Genomic DNA, 19,043 nt, shown 5'->3' with positions numbered 1-19,043 from the left:
TAGCATGCTGGGAGTCCGGCCAGGGGCACGACAGGAATCGGGTTCAAACTGCTGGGGGGACTGGCCAGCCTGAAACACAGCCAGGGCCCTACCTGCCCCTCGGAACAGCTGCGTCAGTGGGTGGGGCCCAGAGCAGGCAGTGCTGCCGTAGGGAAGTGGATGCCCAAGGTGAGCAGCACCCACCTTCTCGGGCAGGACGCAGACCTGCTCCATGGGCAGGAACTCGAAGGGGAAGATGAACCTCCAGTTGAAGTTGCCCTCTCCTCCCAGGGACCTGTAGTGGACATCGGTTCTCTGCCTCTCCTCCTCCAGGCCATCCAGCCACCTGCAACAAGGAGCCCGAGGCTGGGGTGTGAATGGAGGTGAGGCTGTAGGGCATGCGGGTCCCACAGCACCCTGCACCATCGTACGACACTGCACCCCGCCCTGCCTCACCGTGCGACACTGCACCCTGCCGCACCGTGCGACACTGCACCCCGCCCTGCCTCACCGTGTGACACTGCACTCTGCCCCACCGTGCGACACTGCACCCTCCCTGCCTCACCGCACCCCGCCTCACCCACCGTGCGACACTACACCTGCCCTGCCTCACCGTGCGACACTGCACCCTCCCTCACTGTGCGACACTGCACCCGCCCTGCCCCGCCGTGCGACACTGCACCCTGCCGCATCGTGCGACACTGCACCCCGCCTCACCCACCGTGCGACACTGCACCCAACCTGCCCCACTGTGCGACACTGCACCCTGCCTCACCCACCGTGCGGCGACACTGCACCCTCCCTGTCTCACCGTGCAACACTGCACCCCGCCTCACCCACCGTGCGACACTGCACCTGCCCTGCCCCACTGTGCGACACTACACCCTCCCTGCCCCGCCATGCGACACTACACCCTCCCTGCCCCGTCATGCGACACGGCACCCTGCCTCACCACGCGACACTGCACCCTCCTGCCTCACCGTGCGACACTGCACCCCATAGAGTGGGGCTGGGGCTCTCTTCCCCTCCCCTGCTGTGGGCTTCAGTCATCCCCCCCATCAGCCCCTCCCTATTTTTAGTACCAGTCACGGACGGGTCACGGGCTTCAGTGAAGTTTGTTTATTGTCCGTGACCGGTCCCTGACTGTTACTATAAATAGTCGTGACAAAATCAGAAGTTGATTTATGACAAAGCTCATTCTCCAAGCTCCAGAACAAAGCGGGATCCGGCTCTCAGGGTGCTCTGACGCCGGCCCTCTCCGCTCGGTGGCCAGTGCCCTCCGGGGGCTTGTTCGGTCTCGGAGCCCCAGCCCTGCCCCCAGAGCTTGTCACCCACCAGCTGGCGCTGGCCCCACTCGCTCCTCAGGCTCGCAGGGCCTGGCAGGCGGCTCTGGCTGGAGTCTGCACCTGGCTAACGCAGACCCTGCCAGAGCCTCCCTGCACGCCCAGCGACTGCCAACATCTGCCCTGCCCTGCCCAAGGAGGCAGCATTTATACCGGCCCCTTCGCCCAGCTCATCCCCAACTCTGCAAGGCTCCTGGGCCCAGGCCCTTAAAGAAACAGTACCAGGTTCCCTCCCTATTTACCATATCGCCCAGGTCCTCGTGTCCATAATCAGACCTTTCGGCTCTGAAAGAGCCATGCCAGGGGTGGGCTAGACTGACCAGTAGGCAGTACTGCCCCTAAGGGGCAGACTACCCCATCACATATGCCCGTACTCCATTCCCTTCCCAGCTAGCCCATGCCTGGTGGGGAGTGCATAGCTGATGGGAAGGGCCATGTGCAGGACCTGGGGGTTGGGAGGAGCTGGGGGGTTGGAACAAGGCAGAATCCTCCACCGCTCCTGGATCAGGCCTCTCAGCTCGGGGCCTCCTGCCTTTCCCCCTTTCTAGCTCTGTGCTCGACGGGCCAGCTCTGCTCAGGAGGGGCCCAGAGCGGCTGGAGCTCGGGAGAAAACCAGAGACATCCTGTGCCCATAGGAGCTAACTTCTGGCGTTCCCGGGGGGTGCTTGACCCCTCACTCTGCCCCGGGCCCCACTCCTGTCTCTCTACCAGTGCAGTCCCAGGAACTGCTGGCTGCCTACAACCAACACAGACCTTGGGGGCTTGCTCTGAAGTCGTTTCTTATGCTGGTGGTTGTTGGCTCAGGGCCCTTGATAGCATCGCTGCCACTGTCTGCCTGCCAGGGGCTGGTTGCAGAAGGCCCCAACAGCAGACTGTCTGGGCCCCAGAGCACTCAGCTAACGTCCCGATTCAACACTCACAGAACAAAGAAAGTCTCAGAGAAAGGAACCAAGATCCATATTGATACTGAGCAGCCAGCAATTCCCACACCTGCCAGCATCAACCCATTAGAGACCCACTGAGCTATGCAGAGAGACTTACCTTCAGTGCTACTGGGGGTCAGCACTGGGGTCACTGGCAGAGTGGGCAGCCCACGTCTGGGACAGCAGCGGGCTGCGGGTCAGGATTGAGGGGCACCAGCGGGGTGGGGAGGGGGGTGGGGAGCCGCAGGGCTGGGGTAGCAGGGGGCTGCGGGTCAGGATTGAGGGGCACCAGTGGGGTGGGGAGCCCCAGGGCTGGGACAGCAGGGGGCTGCGGGTCAGGAGTGAGGGGCACTGGCGAGGTGGGGAGCCCCAGGGGCCACAGGCTGGAATTGAGGGGCCCAGGCACCAGCCGAGGTTTGTGTGACGAGAGTGTAGAACAGGAGCTGCTGCTCTCAGCCTGTCCGTTTTCTCAGCGTTCATGTCGCTGGCTCCAGCCCCGTTTCATCCCCACTGGGCGTCGGCTGCTTCCCAGGAATGCCTGGCTGGGGGCCGTGGTGCGGTCCCCTGGAAGGCCCGTGGCTTGGGATCCCTGGGGCCCAAGGGTGCAGGCTGCAGGCCCTCACCCTTTCACATAGATGTCGCTCATCCTCTGCCCCGTGATGCTGGTGTCCCGCAGATCCACGTCCCGCGTGTTCCAGACGACGCAGCGCAGCTCGTACCTAGGGAGGGGGCAGCGCTGGCAGCATTGGCTGGTTGGAGGCTGGTCACAGCCCAGGGGTCTGGGGGCTGGTGCCCTCAGGCTGCCCTGCGGGCCTGGGCTCTGGAGAACACAGAGGCCATGGGACCCCCGGGCAATGGGAGACTCCACTGACTGCTGGCTTTCAGAGAACTCCCCACCCGCGGCACTGAAGGGGAGTAGGGTGACCAGATGTCCCGATTTTATAGGGACAGTCCCGATATTTGGGGCTTTTTCTTATATAGACTCCTATTACCCCCCATCCCTGTCCCGATTTTTCACACTTGCTGTCTAGTCACCCTAAAGGGGAGAGTGTGCCCAGAGCAGGCGTCACACTTCAGAGAAGGAGCTGCAGATGGGGCATGGCCAGGGCTGGGGAGTGGCCCCTGCGCTCAGCATGGCAGGCTGGGGGAGGTGGGGCCTGGCCCATGTGCTCAGCGTGACAGGCTGGGGAGCTGGGGCGTGGCCAAGGCTGGGGCCTGGCCCTGTGCTCAGCGTGGCAGGCTGGGGAGGTGGGGCCTGGCCCCTGTGCTCAGCGTGGCAGGCTGGGGAGGTGGGGCATGGCCCCTGTGCTCAGCGTGGCAGGCTGAGGGAGGTGGGGCACGGCCCCTGTGCTCAGCGTGGCAGGGTGGGGCCTGGCCCCTGTGCTCAGCGTGGCAGGCTGGGGAAGTGGGGCCTGGCCCCTGTGCTCAGCGTGGCAGGCTGGTGAGGTGGGGCATGGCCCCTGTGCTCAGCGTGGCAGGCTGAGGGAGGTGGGGCACGGCCCCTGTGCTCAGCGTGGCAGGCTGGGGGAGGTGGGGCCTGGCCCCTGTGCTCAGCGTGGCAGGGTGGGGGAGGTGGGGCCTGGCCCCTGTGCTCAGCGTGGCAGGATGGGGGAGGTGGGGCCTGGCCCCTGTGCTCACCGTGGCAGGCTGGGGAAGTGGGGCCTGGCCCCTGTGCTCAGCGTGGCAGGCTGGTGAGGTGGGGCCTGGCCCCTGTGCTCAGCGTGGCAGGCTGGGGAGATGGGGCCTGGCCAGGCTCTGTGGGGCTGCACACTGCCCCAGAGCTGCCAGCCCTCTCCTGGGCGTGCTGGGTTTGTGCTGTGCCAGGGTTCACCGGCTCGGGAAGCTGCCTAGGGCAGTGGGGGTTTGTCCCACTCACCGTTTGGGCATCCGTGGGGTGATGTTGAAGGCAGGGCCTGGGGGGCCAAAACTCTCTGGGAAAATGTCCACCCACATCTGCAGCTTCCCCTGCCGAGCAGACGGGAGCAGGTGACTTAACGACACGAGCCCGAGCCCAGGCCGGCTCCTCGCCCTGCGTCCAAGCCCCCCTGCCAGAGTCACCCCAGAGCACTTGCTGGCTGCGTCGCCCCCCCGCTGGGGCCTGGCTCCTGGCTGAGCTTCCAGACGGGCCAGGAGGAGCTGCCATTCCTGGGGACCCCCCCCCAGCTCCTGGGAGAGGACGGAGCCTTCTCGAACAACCACGAACCTCCCGTCCTCCCCCCCGCGGCCCGACCAGCTCCCTGCACGGCTCTTGGCCAGCTGGTGTCTGGGGCCACGTGTCCCTCCCACTAAAATAACCCCCACACGCCCCCACTCCCTCCCACAGCTCCCCACTCCCACACACACACACCCGCGCCTCCACTCCCACACGCACCCCCCACGCGCCCCCACTCCCACACGCACACACACACACACAGACGCACCCCCCCATGCGCACACACAGGCGCACACAGACACACACACATGTGCACCCCCTCACGTGCACACACACATGCACACACAGGTGCACACACCCCACATGCGCGTGCACACACACACATACAGGTGCACCCCCCCTACATGCGCGCACACATACACATATACACACGCACACAGGCGCACCCCCAAACGTGCGCACACACACGCACATGCACACAGGTGCACACCCCCCACGTGCGCACACACACACACACACACACAGGCGCACACCCCCCACGTGCACACACACACACAGGTGCACACACCCCATGTGTGCACACACACACAGACACACACACAGATACACACACCCCACATGCACACACACAAACACGCACCCCATGTGCACACACACACAGGTGCACCCCCCCAGTGCGCGCACACACACACCATGTGTGCACACACACACGCACACATCCCACATGCGCGCGCGCACACACACACACATACAAGTGCATCCCCTCTACATGCGCGCACACATACACACATACACATACACACAGGCACACCCCCCCACTTGCGCACACACACGCACATGCACACACACACACACAGGCGCACCCCCCCATGCACACACACACACACACATACAGGTGCACACCCCCCACGTGTGCACACAGACACACACACAGGCCATGCACACAGACACACACACAGGTGCACCCCCCCAGCGCGCACACACACCACGTGTGCACGCACACACCCCACATGCGCGCGCACACACACACATACAAGTGCATCCCCTCTACATGCGCGCACACATACACACATACACATACACACAGGCACACACCCCCACGTGCACACACACACGCACACTCACACACACACACACACACAGGCGCGCACCCCCATGCGCACACACACACACACACATACAGGTGCACACCCCCCACGTGCGCACACACACACATACAGGCGCACCCCCCCCACGTGCGCGCACAATCACACACACAGGCCATGCACACAGACACACACACAGGTGCACACCCCCCACGTGCACACACACACACAGGCGCACACACCCCATGTGCGCACACACACACATGCACACACCCCATGTGCATGCACACACACACAGGTGCAGCCCCCCACGTGCGCGCACACACACACACCACGTGTGCACACACACACGCACACCCCCCACATGCGCGCGCACACACACACACATACAGGTGCATCCCCTCTACATGCGCGCACACATACACACATACACATGCACACAGGCGCACCCCCCCCCCACGTGCGCACACTCACGCACACGTACACACACACACACAGGCGCAGCCCCCCATGTGCACACACACACACGCACACAAGTGCACACACCCCACGTGTGCGCGCGCGCACACACACATATACAGGCCCACACCGCCCACGTGCACACACAGACACACACACAGGCCATGCACACACACACACACACACACACGTGCACGCCCCCCACGTGCGCGCGCGCACACACACACACACAGGCCACGTACACAGACACACACACAGGCGCACACACCCCACGTGCACACACATGCAGTCCCACTGTACAGCTCTCTCACATGCACACACATTTCGGGTGTATGCACGCAGCGTGAACACACCCCGCAGGGTGGGGCAGCCGAGACCCGCAGCCAGGGAGCCAGGGCAGCCGGGATCCGGGGCATCCTGGTCACGCAGCCGTTTCACTGCGCAAAGGCACCAGGTCTCTGGGCTGCCCCCATCCGCTGTACCCGCTGGGACCAGCAGCCCTGGCTCCGTGCTCCATGCCAGCGGGCGGCTGGACAGTGCTGAGCGGCCAGGCCCTTGTCCCATGTAACAGACCCGTTCTCTGGGTTTGTCCCAGTAAAGCTGCTTCCCCACATCCTCTTGCGGTGGCTTTGGGGTGCAGAAGCTGCTGGTGGGGGGCCAGGCTCACCGCTCTGGTGCCCTACCTGGTCAATGCCGGGCTGGATGCTGTGGTACAGGGTCCTGGTCTCCAGGTGCTCGGGGACCAGCCCGCAGGTGCGGAGCAGGTGCAGGGCCAGGCGCTCTCTTGGAGGCCCCAGGTGACCGTGCGCAGGGACCTTGCTCTCTGAGACAGGGAAGCCAAGCACAGCAGAGGGACATGGGGCACGGGCTGTGTGCTGCCCAGGGGCCCGCAGCGCCCCGAGAAACCCCGTGTCCCGCCCAGGGGCCTGCAACGCCCCGAGAAACCCCGTGTCGCGCCCAGGGCTCGCAGCGCCCCGGGAACCCCGTGTCATGCCCAGGGGCCCCCAGCACCCCGAGAACCCCATGTCCCCCCCAGGGCCCGCAGTGCCCCGGGAACAAGTCAGCGCCCAGGGACAGGGTCTGACTTGTCTCTCCTGGGGCCCCTGGGCACTCACCGAACTGCGCCAGCAGGAAGGCCCTGCCCATGAAAGTGGCTTTGCCCCCGTCTGCGCTGAACTCGGGCACGGCCAGACTCCTCATCCTGGCAAAGTTCTCCAGTAACTGGGTGGGGAGCAGCTGGTCTCGCCACTGACAGGGGCCGGAACTGGGGCGGGGGAAGGGAGGCAGCAGGGGTCAGGGTGAGGCCGTGGAGCTGGGTGCATTATAACCGGCTACCCCGAAGCTTGGGCTCAGCTCTCTGACCCCAGGGCCGGCTGTGCTGGGATTAGAGCACACTCTGGGGGCATTCCAGGGCTGGGCAGGATTGTCCCCAGAGGGGAAACTGAGGCACAGAGCAGGGCAGGGATCGCCCAAGGGTACCCAGCAGGGCAGTGACATTGCTGGGAGCGGATCCCGGCTCCTGGCTGGTTGTCCTGTGCTCTAATATGGGTGGGGGCTCCTCAGTGACGCCAGTGCAAGTGAGGCTGGGACTGGTCTGCCCCGACCCCTCCTCCATGCTCCTCATCCGGTTCTTGCCCCTGCACCCTGGCCCTCCTTACTGGCACCCCCAGTGCTCGCCCCATCCCTACCTCTGCCCCCTCGTCCGGCACAGCAGGCCCCTGCAGCTCCCCGGTGAGAGAGATTTGTGTGGACAGAGGGCCAGAGCCCTGCTGCGGGCTGACCTGAGTACTGCTGGGAGAGGCCAAAGAACCCCATCACTTCTGCAGCAGGGCCAGATAAGTGCCGGGATGCGGCTACCCCTGGTGCCCCGATCGTACTGGGCCCAACGTCCGCTTTTCCCACCACTCTCAATGGCATCTCAAGGTGGCTGGCTCCCGAGGGGAGGCACCGACCCAGGCTGAAATCCTCTCGGGGGGCTCGGCCCCAGCTCCCCAGCCCAGCCGGCAGGGAAAGACTCCAGCCTTGCCCTGGCTCAGCTGGGGGGCAGCGGGGTGGGGTGCTGGCCACTCACATGCAGTAGGACTGGGGCAGCCCACAGTTGGCCCGGAAGCGGGACAGGAGCCGGTTCTCCAGGTCGATGCTGGTGGCCCCTATCTTCTGGTCGGGGAGGATGAGGTCGTAGTCAAAGAGCGAGATCTGCAAGTCCTTCTCCAGCGGGAGGGTGCACGGGAGCTCGAACACCCTGGCGGGCAGGGCAAAGAACGGGAAGGGAGCTCGCTCTGCAGCCCGAGGGCTCTTGGCCTCAGCTCTGCCTTCCACCTGCCCCGGCCAGAGCCCTGGGGGGCTAGGGAGGCCCAGAGCCTGGGGAAAACTCACACAGCACAGCGAGTCCCTGGCAGGAGGAGACGGTCTTGGGGCTTTACTGCTCTGCAGCTCCGGGCCGGGCCTGGCATGGGCCCAGCCATCCCACCTTTGCCCCCTCTGCACGCAAGGCAGCTGCACGCTGCAAGGGAAATGCACATGGCACAGCAGGGCCAAGCTCCATGCCGAACGTGGGAATGTTGGCAATAGGTTTATGTGCCCTCAGTTTCCCTCTGGTTAGAGCCCAGAGCCATCACAAACTGCCTGGGACCCGCACCTGTGAATGGACATTTACTCCTAGGGAGCAGGAGATTCCCCCCTCTCTGCAGGGAAGCAAAGCGCAGCTGGAGGACACAGGAGACAGGCGGCAGGTGGCTGGGGGAAGAGCTGAGCTCACATTGTACATCTACACTGTGAAACCCCCGCAGCGGCAGCGAGTCTCAGAGCCTGGCTTGACGCACTCGGGCTCGTGCTGTGGCGCTAACCGGCCCCGCAGACGTTCCCACGTGGGCTGGAGCTCGGGCTGAGACCCCCCCCTGCAGGCTTCAGAGCCCGAGCTCCAGGGAACGTCTACACAGCTATTGTTAAGTGCCTGGGCACGAGCCTGAGTCCAGAGCCTGGCTGCTGCTGCGGGGATTATTTTGCAGTGTAGACACACCCAGCGACAAGGGCTCTGACCTAGACAGAGGCCAGGTTCACACTACACAATTGAGTTGACCTATGTTAGGTCGACTTACAGCCACTGCAGGAATGACTGCGTTTTTTCATGTCCACACTGCCCTGCCCTTCTCCTGTCGGTGATGCGCGTCCTCACTAGGAGTGCTTGTACCGACTTAACAGGGGCAGTGTGGGGGGCTGAGAGCCCAGGCTCTCGGTTTGCTGCCAAGCTCCCAGCTGGATCCTGGCTGGAACCCCCACCCTCAATTTCAAAACAGGCCCCCTACCAGCGGTGAAACTGACCCCCTTGTCAATTTCACGGCTCCAGCTGTCAGCCACCCTGTGCTAACCTAGGGACGCTGGCATTCTGTAGCCAGATGACTAATACATTGCTGCCTGGTGTTGAAAAGGCTGCCTGGTGTCTCCGCAAACAGGCACGGAGAGCCTGCACCCTGGAGGGAAGGGGTGTGCCCACCTGTCCTTTGCCCACTACCAGGCAATGCTCCCTTTGTTCTGACCTGTTCCCTCCAGGCTGCTCGGGGATCCGCGCAGCTCCAGGAGGGGTGGGCAGGGTTCAGCCCCCGAGCTGCCCGGGGGCTCTGGAGAGCTGCAGGCTGGACTTACCTGCCAAAGACAGGTTCCAGGGTGTTGGGCAGATACTGGTCTCTGTCCCCCAGCTTCTTTTTGCCCAGGGTGACCCGCACGTAGGGGTCGCACTGCAGGGGACACAGCCAGGAAGGGGCAGTTAATAAACGTCCTCTTAGTGCCTGGCCCCGTTCTTGTCACACCCAGGAATTGGGGGGTGGGAGCGGAGCCGGAAAGGGGCTCCCAGGCTGTGTCAGACGGGCCTGGGCACTGGACTGAAGCTTGTCTCTCCCCGGCAGGGCCGGCTGGCACACAGACCCGGCCGTGCCCACAGCATCAGTCAGAGCTGGACTACTTGGGTAGCAATTAACCCCTTGGAGCCTGCCACGAGCGGGGCTCTGGATTGTCAGGTCCCTTAGGGTACATCCACACGGCAAACCGCCCCGCAGCAGCAACTGCCCAGGGCCTGGGTCTGCAGGCTCGCGCTACGGCACTAAAAGTAGCCCCTAGTTCCAGCACCCCCACGGCTACTGTTAGCACTGTAGAGACCCGGATCTGAAACGCCCGGATGTGGCTTTATTAGGGCACTGCCAATACTCTTCCAGGGCAGCGCACCAGCCCAAGGAGCTTTGTCCCAGTACCACAGGGAATGGGTGCTGGGTGGGGGGGGAGCAGTGTGCAGAGCGGGTGAGAATTGGGCACTTACCAGGCCGTTCCTATCCTTTGGCGGGAGGTTAAAGGCCCGGACGATGTAAACCCGGACCAGACACTTCTGGGGTTGGCTTTCGGGCAGCTCCTGGAACTGGCGCGGCGGTGGTGGGGAGCTGGGGTCCTCTGGCAGTGGATAGATCTGGAAGAGTCCCTGCAAACAAACCAATCCACATGATTTTTAGCTGCTCGGATACTGGATTGATGGAGTCTTGTCCCCCGAGCATCTGGGGCCCATTCCCTGTTGGGAACAGCGCTACTCATACTGTTGTGCTCAGAGACCAGAGCAGACAGGGGCTGGGTACGGTGCCAGCGGCTGTGCTCAGAGACCAGGGCCGATGGGGGAGGGCCACTGTGCCAGCTGGCATGCCTTGCCCTGGGTGGCGGGTGTGACGGGTTTCCCCTGGGGTGCCACTTGGAACTGGTGTACCACTGAGCCCGCCTGACCCACCAGCCCGGGCTTCCTTTCACACTGTACTGTTGAGACAAGCTCTAAAGCCCCCTCCAGCACGCATACACCCAACTGCAGCTTCACACACAGCTCAGCTAAGGAACGGCCCAGTACTCAAGTGCCCACCCCCCCTCTGGAGGGCAAACCCAAAATTGTACTGTCTTACGCTGCACAGAGAACTGTACAGCATAAGCTCATGAAATTCACCCCCTCCCTCAATGTGGAGAGAGAGATGCAACAGCTTTTTGCCCCCCAGTTAGGAATTCCACACACTGGGCTTTCGACAAAAAGAGAGATTGTAAGTGATTCTAAGGGACAGCACACAGATCAAAGCAGATTACCTAGCAAGTAAAGCCAACACGCAATCTAAGCTTAATATACTATAGAAACTGGTTATAAGCAGCACATTCTCACCCTAAATGTTGTTTTAGGCAGATTTGCAGAGACTTGCTTGCAGCTTAAAACGCCAGATATTCCTTTCACAGGCCAGACACCCTCTGGCCTGGGCTCAGTCCCCCCTCCCCCCCGTCTCTTTATTTCTCAGGTGTTTCCAGCAGCCTTCTTCCTTGGGTGGGGAGTTAGTGAAGAAGGAACCAAGATGATATCACTCCCCTGCCTGAAATAGTTTTTGCACATGGTGGGAACCCTTTGTTCCCATGCCAGACAGTGGAAAAACACTGGTGTTCCAAGATGGATTCCAGTACCAGGTGACTTGGTCACACGTCTCTGTAGGGCCATAGCAGCCATGAGTCAGAGGCTGGTTGTTCCTCAGGAAGCCGCCCCAGTGGGAGATTAGCATCTTCTAAGACCTATTGTTCTCCCTAATGGCTCTTCCTCACAGCCAGCCATCTAGACTGATTGCATTCTGTCTGGTGGGCGTTCCCCAGGTGTAAAGACACTTGTAATAGATGCCCAGACAACATTCCTAACTTCAGATACAGACATGATACATGCACACAAATAGGATAATCGCATTCAGTAAATCACAACCTTTCCAATGATCTCTCACAGGACTTATTTTGTATAAATACATCAGAGTTATGCCATAATCCTATCATAACAATCTCTCTGTGAAGCAAATGGGGGCGTAATGCCACAGCAGGCTCTGGGAGCATTGTACTCTGTAGATGGCACACACAGCGCTGGGTGAAGGCTGAGAATTTGTCACTAGACCTCAGCTGACCAGCCCCTTTGCTCCCCCGTGTCCAGCTCCTCTGATGTCTGGACGCAGAGACACTGGGCTGCTGAGGGGGAGCTGCTGGGGGTGGGACCTTGTTGATACACCCTGGGAGCTTTGCAATGAAACCCACAAAAGGCCAAACACCTGGCGCCTGGTTCTCACCTTGAATTCCCCGACCACCAGGGGGTCTTCGCTGGCCTCCTCCCGCACCCGCCCACGGTACAGCCTGAAGGTCTGGCAGAAATCCTGCAGGCCCTGGAACTCCGGCACAGCCTCCAACTCACAGTTATAGACCTGCCAAGGAACCACAGGCTCAGGCTTTGGACACTAACATCTCAGTCGTGCGGAGTCTGGGCCGTGGGGTCAGCGAGGGCTGGTACTGAGCCAGGGAGGAAAAGGACGTGTCCGCAGGGTGGATCCCCCAGAGGCAGATTTCTACAGCAGCAGGAGCCTGGACTGTCCTCCACTGGCACCATTGTGATTGACCAGGCTAGCAGGGAGTGCCCAACTACCCTCAGTTGGATCCAATCAGAACTGGCCAGCTGTGACTACGTCATACACCCCATCCCACCGACGAGAGATCCATGGTTAGCTGTGCTTATAGGGCAGGGGCTCTGCGTTCTCTCCATGAGGCTGCTGAGAAGCCCGGAGAGCAGCACAGTCATAGAATCATAGAATATCAGGGTTGGAAGGGACCTCAGGAGGTATCTAGTCCAATCCCCTGCTCAAAGCAGGACCAATCCCCAACTAAATCATCCCAGCCAGGGCTTTGCCAAGCCCGGCCTTAAAAACCTCTAAGGATGGAGATTCCACCACCTCCCTAGGTAACCCATTCCAGTGCTTCACCACCCTCCTAGTGAAAAAGTTTTCCCTAATATCCAACCTAAACCCAGGGCCGGCTCCAGCATTTCTGCCGCCCCAAGCAGGAAAAAAAAAAAAAAAAAAAAAGCCGCGATCGGCGGCGGCAGTTCAGCGGCAGGTCCTTCACTCCTAGAGGGAGTGAGGGACCTGCCGCCCCCGAATTGCCGCAGGTGCCGCCCCTCTCCCTTGGCCGCCCCAAGCACCTGCTTGTTAAGCTGGTGCCTGGAGCCGGCCCTGCCTAAACCTCCCCCACTGCAACTTGAGACCATTACTCCTTGTTCAGTCACGAGGACACGTATTTGTTACAATATTTTACAGTCTTACAGAGCCCAACCTACCGGTCTGGGAATTACTGGTCCCTAAACCACTTCACCCGTCACAGAAATGCAGCCACTTCTGGGGTGGAGCATGGCAGCTGTATAAAGGCAATGTACAGTTCTGGACAGGGAATGAGGAAGGACATGGCATCCTGTTTGTGTGCCAAGGCCTACCTGGCTAAGAGCATCACAGCCTCTCCACTGTGACTACTGTGGAGTCTAGCTAATGAGGGAAAGCCCTTGTGGCCAGCCAGGAAAAGCCCAGCTCTGATTCCCCACAGAGCTCCCGGGACAAGGGGAGAAATAGCCCCCTTGTCCATCTGTCTGAGGGCCAGACCGGGGCCAGCCTGGCTGGCTGTGGGGAACTCTCTGGCCTGCAGAAGGCAGATTCCACCTGGGTCAGGACAGTCGTCATCCCCAGAACAGAGGGGAGACCCCTCTCTGCAACCCCATGTCCAGGTTCTACCACGTGCGACCGCCAGCCAGGCGCACACCTTCAGGCTGTCCAGCCCTGTCTGCAGGTAGCCGCCGCTCTTTGCCAGATCCCCCGTGGCAGCATAGAACTTGCTCCACCAGTCGACACACTCCTCCTCCTCCTGGGGAAGAACGGAAGGAAGAGCAGTGTGAGCCTTGCTAACCAGTGGGAAATGCAGGCGTCTCTGTCGCACTGCTGCTGAGAGCTGCTATCCCACTGGGCAGGGGGGCTGCTGCTCCAAGTTCCTCCCTGACCCCTCTGTGAAACCCACCTTCTCTGCTCTCAGTGTGGTTCGAAGCCACGACTCGGCAGCCATCCTACCCAGCATCTGCGGAGATGAGGAGAGACAAATGTGTCACGCCCAAGGAGTTTAATACACCTTATGACACTGCCCCCCATATTCCTCACAGTGATGTTATTATGATATGATTATGGCATAACTATGATGCATTTTATACAAGATGGGTCATGTGAGGTGTCACTGGAAAAGTTACAATTTCCTGAATATGATTATCCTATTTGTATGCATGGATCATTTTTGTATCTGAAGGTATGAATATTGACTGTGCATCCGTATTTCAAATGTGCTGACTCTGGGTGACACCCACAACTAGCCTTTCAGGTACAACAATGAAAAAGCCAGACAGTGCTGATGGCCCATCAGCAAAGACAATGGGCCCTGGAAGAACGTAACCTTCCTGGAAACGTTCCAGACAGCCTGTAAGCAATGGCTGCTGTGACTCAGCAAAGTATGCAAGGGCATGTGACCAGACCACATGACTCTGGGCTCCATTTTGGGATGCCTGTATTTTTCCACACACTGGTCTGGGAACCAAGTTTAAAACATATATAAGGCAGGGAGTGGCATCACCTGTTCTTCTTCACTCCCCACACAAGAGGACCCCTGGAAACACCTGAGGAACAAATGCTGAACTGGGGGAAGTACTGGAGCCAGGCACAAAATGGGCAATGGCTGCCTAGGAAGGAGTCCTGCAGAAAGGGATCTGGGGGTCATAGTGGATCACAAGCTAAATATGAATCAAAAGTGCCACACTGGTGCCAAAAAAGCGAACATCATTCTGGGCTGTATTAGCAGGAGTGTTGTAAGCAAGACACGAGAAGTAATTCTTCTGCTCCACTCCGCGCTGATAGGCCTCAACTGGAGTAGTGTGTCCAGTCTGGGCACCACATTTCAGGAAAGATGTGGACAAATTGGAGAGAGTCAACAAAAATGATTAAAGGTCTAGAAAACACGACCTACAAGGGAAGAATGAAAAAAATTGGGTTTATTTAGTCTGAAGAAGAGAAGACTGAGAAGGGACCTGATAACAGTTTTCAGTTACATAAAAGGTTGTTGCAAGGAGGAGGGAGAAAAATTGTTCTCTTTTATCTCTGAGGACAGGACAAGAAGCAATGGGCTTAAATTGCAGCAAGGGAGGTTTAGGTTGGACATTAGGAAAAACTTCCGAATTGTCAGGGTGGTTAAGCACTGGAATAAATTGCCCAGGAAGGTTGTGAAATCTCCATTGGAGATTTTTAAGAGCAGGTTAGACAAACACCTGTCAGGGATGGTCTAGATCAGTGGTCTCCAAACTTTTTTGATCGCGCACCCCATCAGTAAAAAAATTTTGAGCATGCACCCCCTGCCGCGCCAAAGCAAAAAACAAAAACAAAAACGTGGACTCTCGCCTGAACTGCTGAAGCAAAAAAAAAAAAGCCACTCGGACTCCCCCACTTTGGAGACCACTCCAGGTCCCTTCCAGTCCTACGAGTCTATCTTCTTCTATCTTCTAAAGGGATTTTTAGCCCATGTATGAAAACCTGGGGAACCCAAGGTGCAAAGCAAATACAGCTTGTGCCTTAAGAATCTGCAAGCCTGCTTGTACCATCACTCAGGGTGAGAAACTGCTAACTCATATCCAATCTATCTAGTATGTTAAGCTCAGTTTGTGTTTTTGTTTTATTTCTTATGGTAATCTACTTTGATCTGTTTGCGATCACTTATAATGACTTAAAATCTATCTTTTAGTGGCTAATAAACTTGTTTTATGTTTTAATCAAAGCCAGTGTGCTTTGGGGGAAATCTCAGCTTGGTTAACACAAGTGTGCGTTGTTCTCTTCACATTGAGGGAGAAGCGGACCGGGTATTAAGCCCATATACCGGCCAAAACGTGAGCAGGGCAGGACGGTACAGCTCTGGGGTCCTAGGCTGGGGAGCTGGGGGGGAGGGTGGTTGGGCTGCTGTCTCTCTACTGTCGGTTCATGCAGCGGCCGGCCAGAGCCTGCATGTAACTGCAGCTGGGTGTGTCCCTGCCTGTGTGAATGCTGGTGGGAGTGTAGGATCAGGAGCAGTCTGCAGCTTGTCACTGCAGCACAGTGCGAGAGGGAGCTCAGGCTGGATAGACAGAGGGCTTAGTGGCATCCCAGTTCCCGGTTGCACCCGGGGGGACCCGTCATACACCTGATCAGCTCCTGCCCGGCCCACCACATGCTGCCCCTCTGCTGGGTTCCTGATGGCTCAGGACGTGACCCCCAGAGTTCCATGGAGGGCTTCGGAGACATTCTAGGACAGTGGTTCCCAAACTGGGGTTGGGTTCACGAAGTGTTACAGGGGGTTCTTGGGAAAAAATTCCCTAATGGCGGACAGAGCTGTCCATAGGGACCCCGGGCAGCACGGGGCAAGCAGCCCGGAGCCTCTGGATTTCCAAGAGCTAAGCAGATCAAAGCAAGCATATCTATCACACTGAGGAGATTTAAACTTCAAAACTCCTTATAAGAAATGGAAAGGGAGGTGGATATTTTTTGCTGTTTTTAAAATAAATAAGCAGCTAGTATTGTTTTTAAAATTATTATGAAGAACTAGTTTGAGCTTTGTTGTAACGTGCGTTGTTTGCCTGGACTGCTCAAGACCTGAATGCTTGTGTAGGAGGAACTCTTTGAGTTGGCTTCTTAAATACCTTTATGATGTTTCACATCTAATACTCCTTGATGAAACATAGGAGCCTTGTCTTATAACAGGCTTATTCAAAGTGATACAAGCTACGAAAGTGAGATCTTGGAAGAGTGTTGCCGTTTTCATAATGTAATACAAATACTGTAATGATAAATAATAATTAATAATAAATAGTGTGTAATAAGCATGTCATAAAAACACATTTTATATTTCCAAGATCACTTCTTTTTATAATTTATACTCAGGTAAAGGAGAAAATTCCTGGAAATATTCATTTTTAGGAGGGGGGTTCGTGAGACTTGACATTTTAGTGAAAGGGGTTCACAGGTTGTTAAAGTTTGGGAACCACTGTTCTAGGAGCCATCTCACATCTCTCTGGTAAGTGGAGGACTGTCCAGGCCAGCTGGAGGGTCTGCAGGGCCCTTGTGGGGAGTGGTAACCCAAGGGAGGCATGTGGGTATAGGGTACCTTTTCCTGCAGCTGGCGTTTTGCTCGTTAGCTTTGGCAGGACTCTACCAGCCCCTGTGTTAATGATCCAGGCTGAGCAATGCGCATATGAAGGCCTGGCGTTATTGTAGAGGAGAGCTCTGTAGATAGTCACTGCAGCGGGGGCCCACATGGCTCAGGGAGCCAGCATGGATGAGCAGGAGTGTCCTGGTGCTGGAGGAGGGGCATCTGAGCAGCTGCTCTGGCTAGAGGCTGTCTGGAGACCATCCCCTTCCAGCTGTCAGCTGAAGTCCAGGTGAAATTTGCTGATTTGATCAGCTAAATACCCGACCTAGATCCCAGCCTCCCTCCCCTCTAGCATCCATGGGTTGGATTTTTATTGGTAAATGTCAGTAAATGCCCATTCCACTGTACACACGCAAACTGACGAAAAAATGTTTCCAGGGATAGCAATTGAAATGTGCAGCTAGGCAAAGTAAGGGAAACGCTGCTTGGGGCCGTGTTGAGTTTGATTTCAGGAGATTGACGTGGTGTATTTTGACTGGAGATGTTGACAATTTGTGTTTTATTGGCTATAAAGCTTTAATTTTTGGAATTTCACAATTCAATTACAATCGATTCTGCCAAGCCTATACCCAGACAACCCCTTTCTTCTGTCCAAGCAGCTCACAGTGCTTGACGAGCATTAATTCATGAACCTCCCCCTCCCGTGAGGTAGGTCAGTAGTATCGTAGTTTTACAGGTGGGGAAACTGAGGCACAGAGTGTGGACGGCACTGGTCCAAAGTTGGACAGCAAGTCTGTGGCAGAGCTGGGTATAGACCCCAGATCGCCTGACTTCTGTCCCCCTGCCCTAACCCCTAGATGATACTGTCTCATAGGGCCCTTTAGGGAGAGCCCCTCAGACCAGTTAAGAGTCGGCTATGCGAGCACAAAGCTAATGCACCTTGGAGTGAGGTGCAGATGTGACCTCATGGGATACAGCACTGAACTGCACTGAGGGGACCCCTAAGAGTTAAAGCAGGGCTGAGGCCCGGGTCACCCCACGCTGTATCTGCACTGAGGTCAGTGGTGCCCATGGCACCGGGTGTCACCCCCTGTGGGAGCAGGACGTGAGCGCTGCAGAGAGAGGGGGCCCAGCAAGCAGGTGGCTCTGGGCTGCTGGAGAGTAGCACTCACCTTCGCAATCTTCCCCTTGGGAGCCACTGTGCGGGGCAGGGAAGGGAGGGGGAGAAAAGAGACATGGAATTAATGACAATATTGAAATATCCCCAGGTCCTCCCAGCTCGGAAAGCAGGAATGGCTGGGGGAGGCTCTCTGGCCTGGCTAGGCCGGACCGGCTGCATGATCACACTGGGCCCATCCGGCCTGAACGTCTAGGAATCAGCCACTGGTGACTGCGTAACCTTGCCACCGTCTGAGGGCAGGAGTCAAAGTGGACTCCCGCAAGGGCTCAGTGTGGTTATTCAGAACCCAGGTCCTAGGCAGCATTTCTTTACATTGCAAAAGTAACCCAGCATTTAGCAACTGACAGGCCCGGCTCATGGGAAGGCACGGTTGGTGTCTCACAGGCAGGCTGTTCAAGGCGAGGACTGATTGGCATCGGCACCGCTGTGTGTGGGGAGCTCAGGGCTGGGCTAGCCGGGGGCTGGGGCTTGGGAGTGAGGGCCACTGGCAGAGCTGTGGGGCGGTGGGTGGGCCCCCCACGACCGGAATAGCAGGGGACTGCGGATCCCAGCTATGTCCTCACTAGGAATACATCTTCCTTTCGTTTTAATGTTGGGGGATGTGCAGTCCTGGCACCCCAGGGTGAAAAGATTCCGTGGGGCAATGGGGGGGGGGGGAGGGGTCTGCAGCATTTCTGTGTTAGAGCACACGGGCACCACGCTGGAGCCCGGCCCGGCAGAGCCAATGGTGCCAGATGGCTGGCTCCAGTGAAACGTGGGGTTTGGCCCAATAGTTCCACAGGAGAGGGTCTGGCAGGTCCCTGCCAGCAATGGGAGAAAGACAGTGTTCCCCAGAGGTCCTGGGAGCTGGGCTGGTGAGTGGGGGATGGTGAGTGGGATTCATTGGTTGGCCTGTACCTGGGGGTGGCAGGCTGGGATGGT

General features: G+C 58.4%; 1 protein-coding gene across 1 annotated transcript in view; it reads right to left on the bottom strand.

Annotated features, from left to right (window-relative positions):
- FER1L5 (fer-1 like family member 5) overlaps window positions 1–19,043 on the bottom strand; it is a 76,969-nt gene that overhangs the window by 3,644 nt on the left and 54,282 nt on the right. Inside the window, 12 exon segments of the mRNA XM_065398364.1 lie at window positions 184–325; window positions 2,869–2,964; window positions 4,122–4,210; window positions 6,625–6,764; window positions 7,057–7,205; window positions 8,013–8,183; window positions 9,584–9,675; window positions 10,251–10,406; window positions 12,046–12,177; window positions 13,556–13,690; window positions 16,691–16,710; window positions 18,646–18,705. Of these exon segments, the coding sequence (XP_065254436.1) occupies window positions 184–325; window positions 2,869–2,964; window positions 4,122–4,210; window positions 6,625–6,764; window positions 7,057–7,205; window positions 8,013–8,183; window positions 9,584–9,675; window positions 10,251–10,406; window positions 12,046–12,177; window positions 13,556–13,690; window positions 16,691–16,710; window positions 18,646–18,705 (1,382 nt within the window).

Source organism: Emys orbicularis, chromosome 2, assembly GCF_028017835.1.
Source record: "Emys orbicularis isolate rEmyOrb1 chromosome 2, rEmyOrb1.hap1, whole genome shotgun sequence".
NCBI lineage: Eukaryota > Metazoa > Chordata > Testudines > Emydidae > Emys > Emys orbicularis.
Note: the sequence above shows the minus strand (reverse complement) of the source record. Positions and strands in the feature narration are given on the sequence as shown.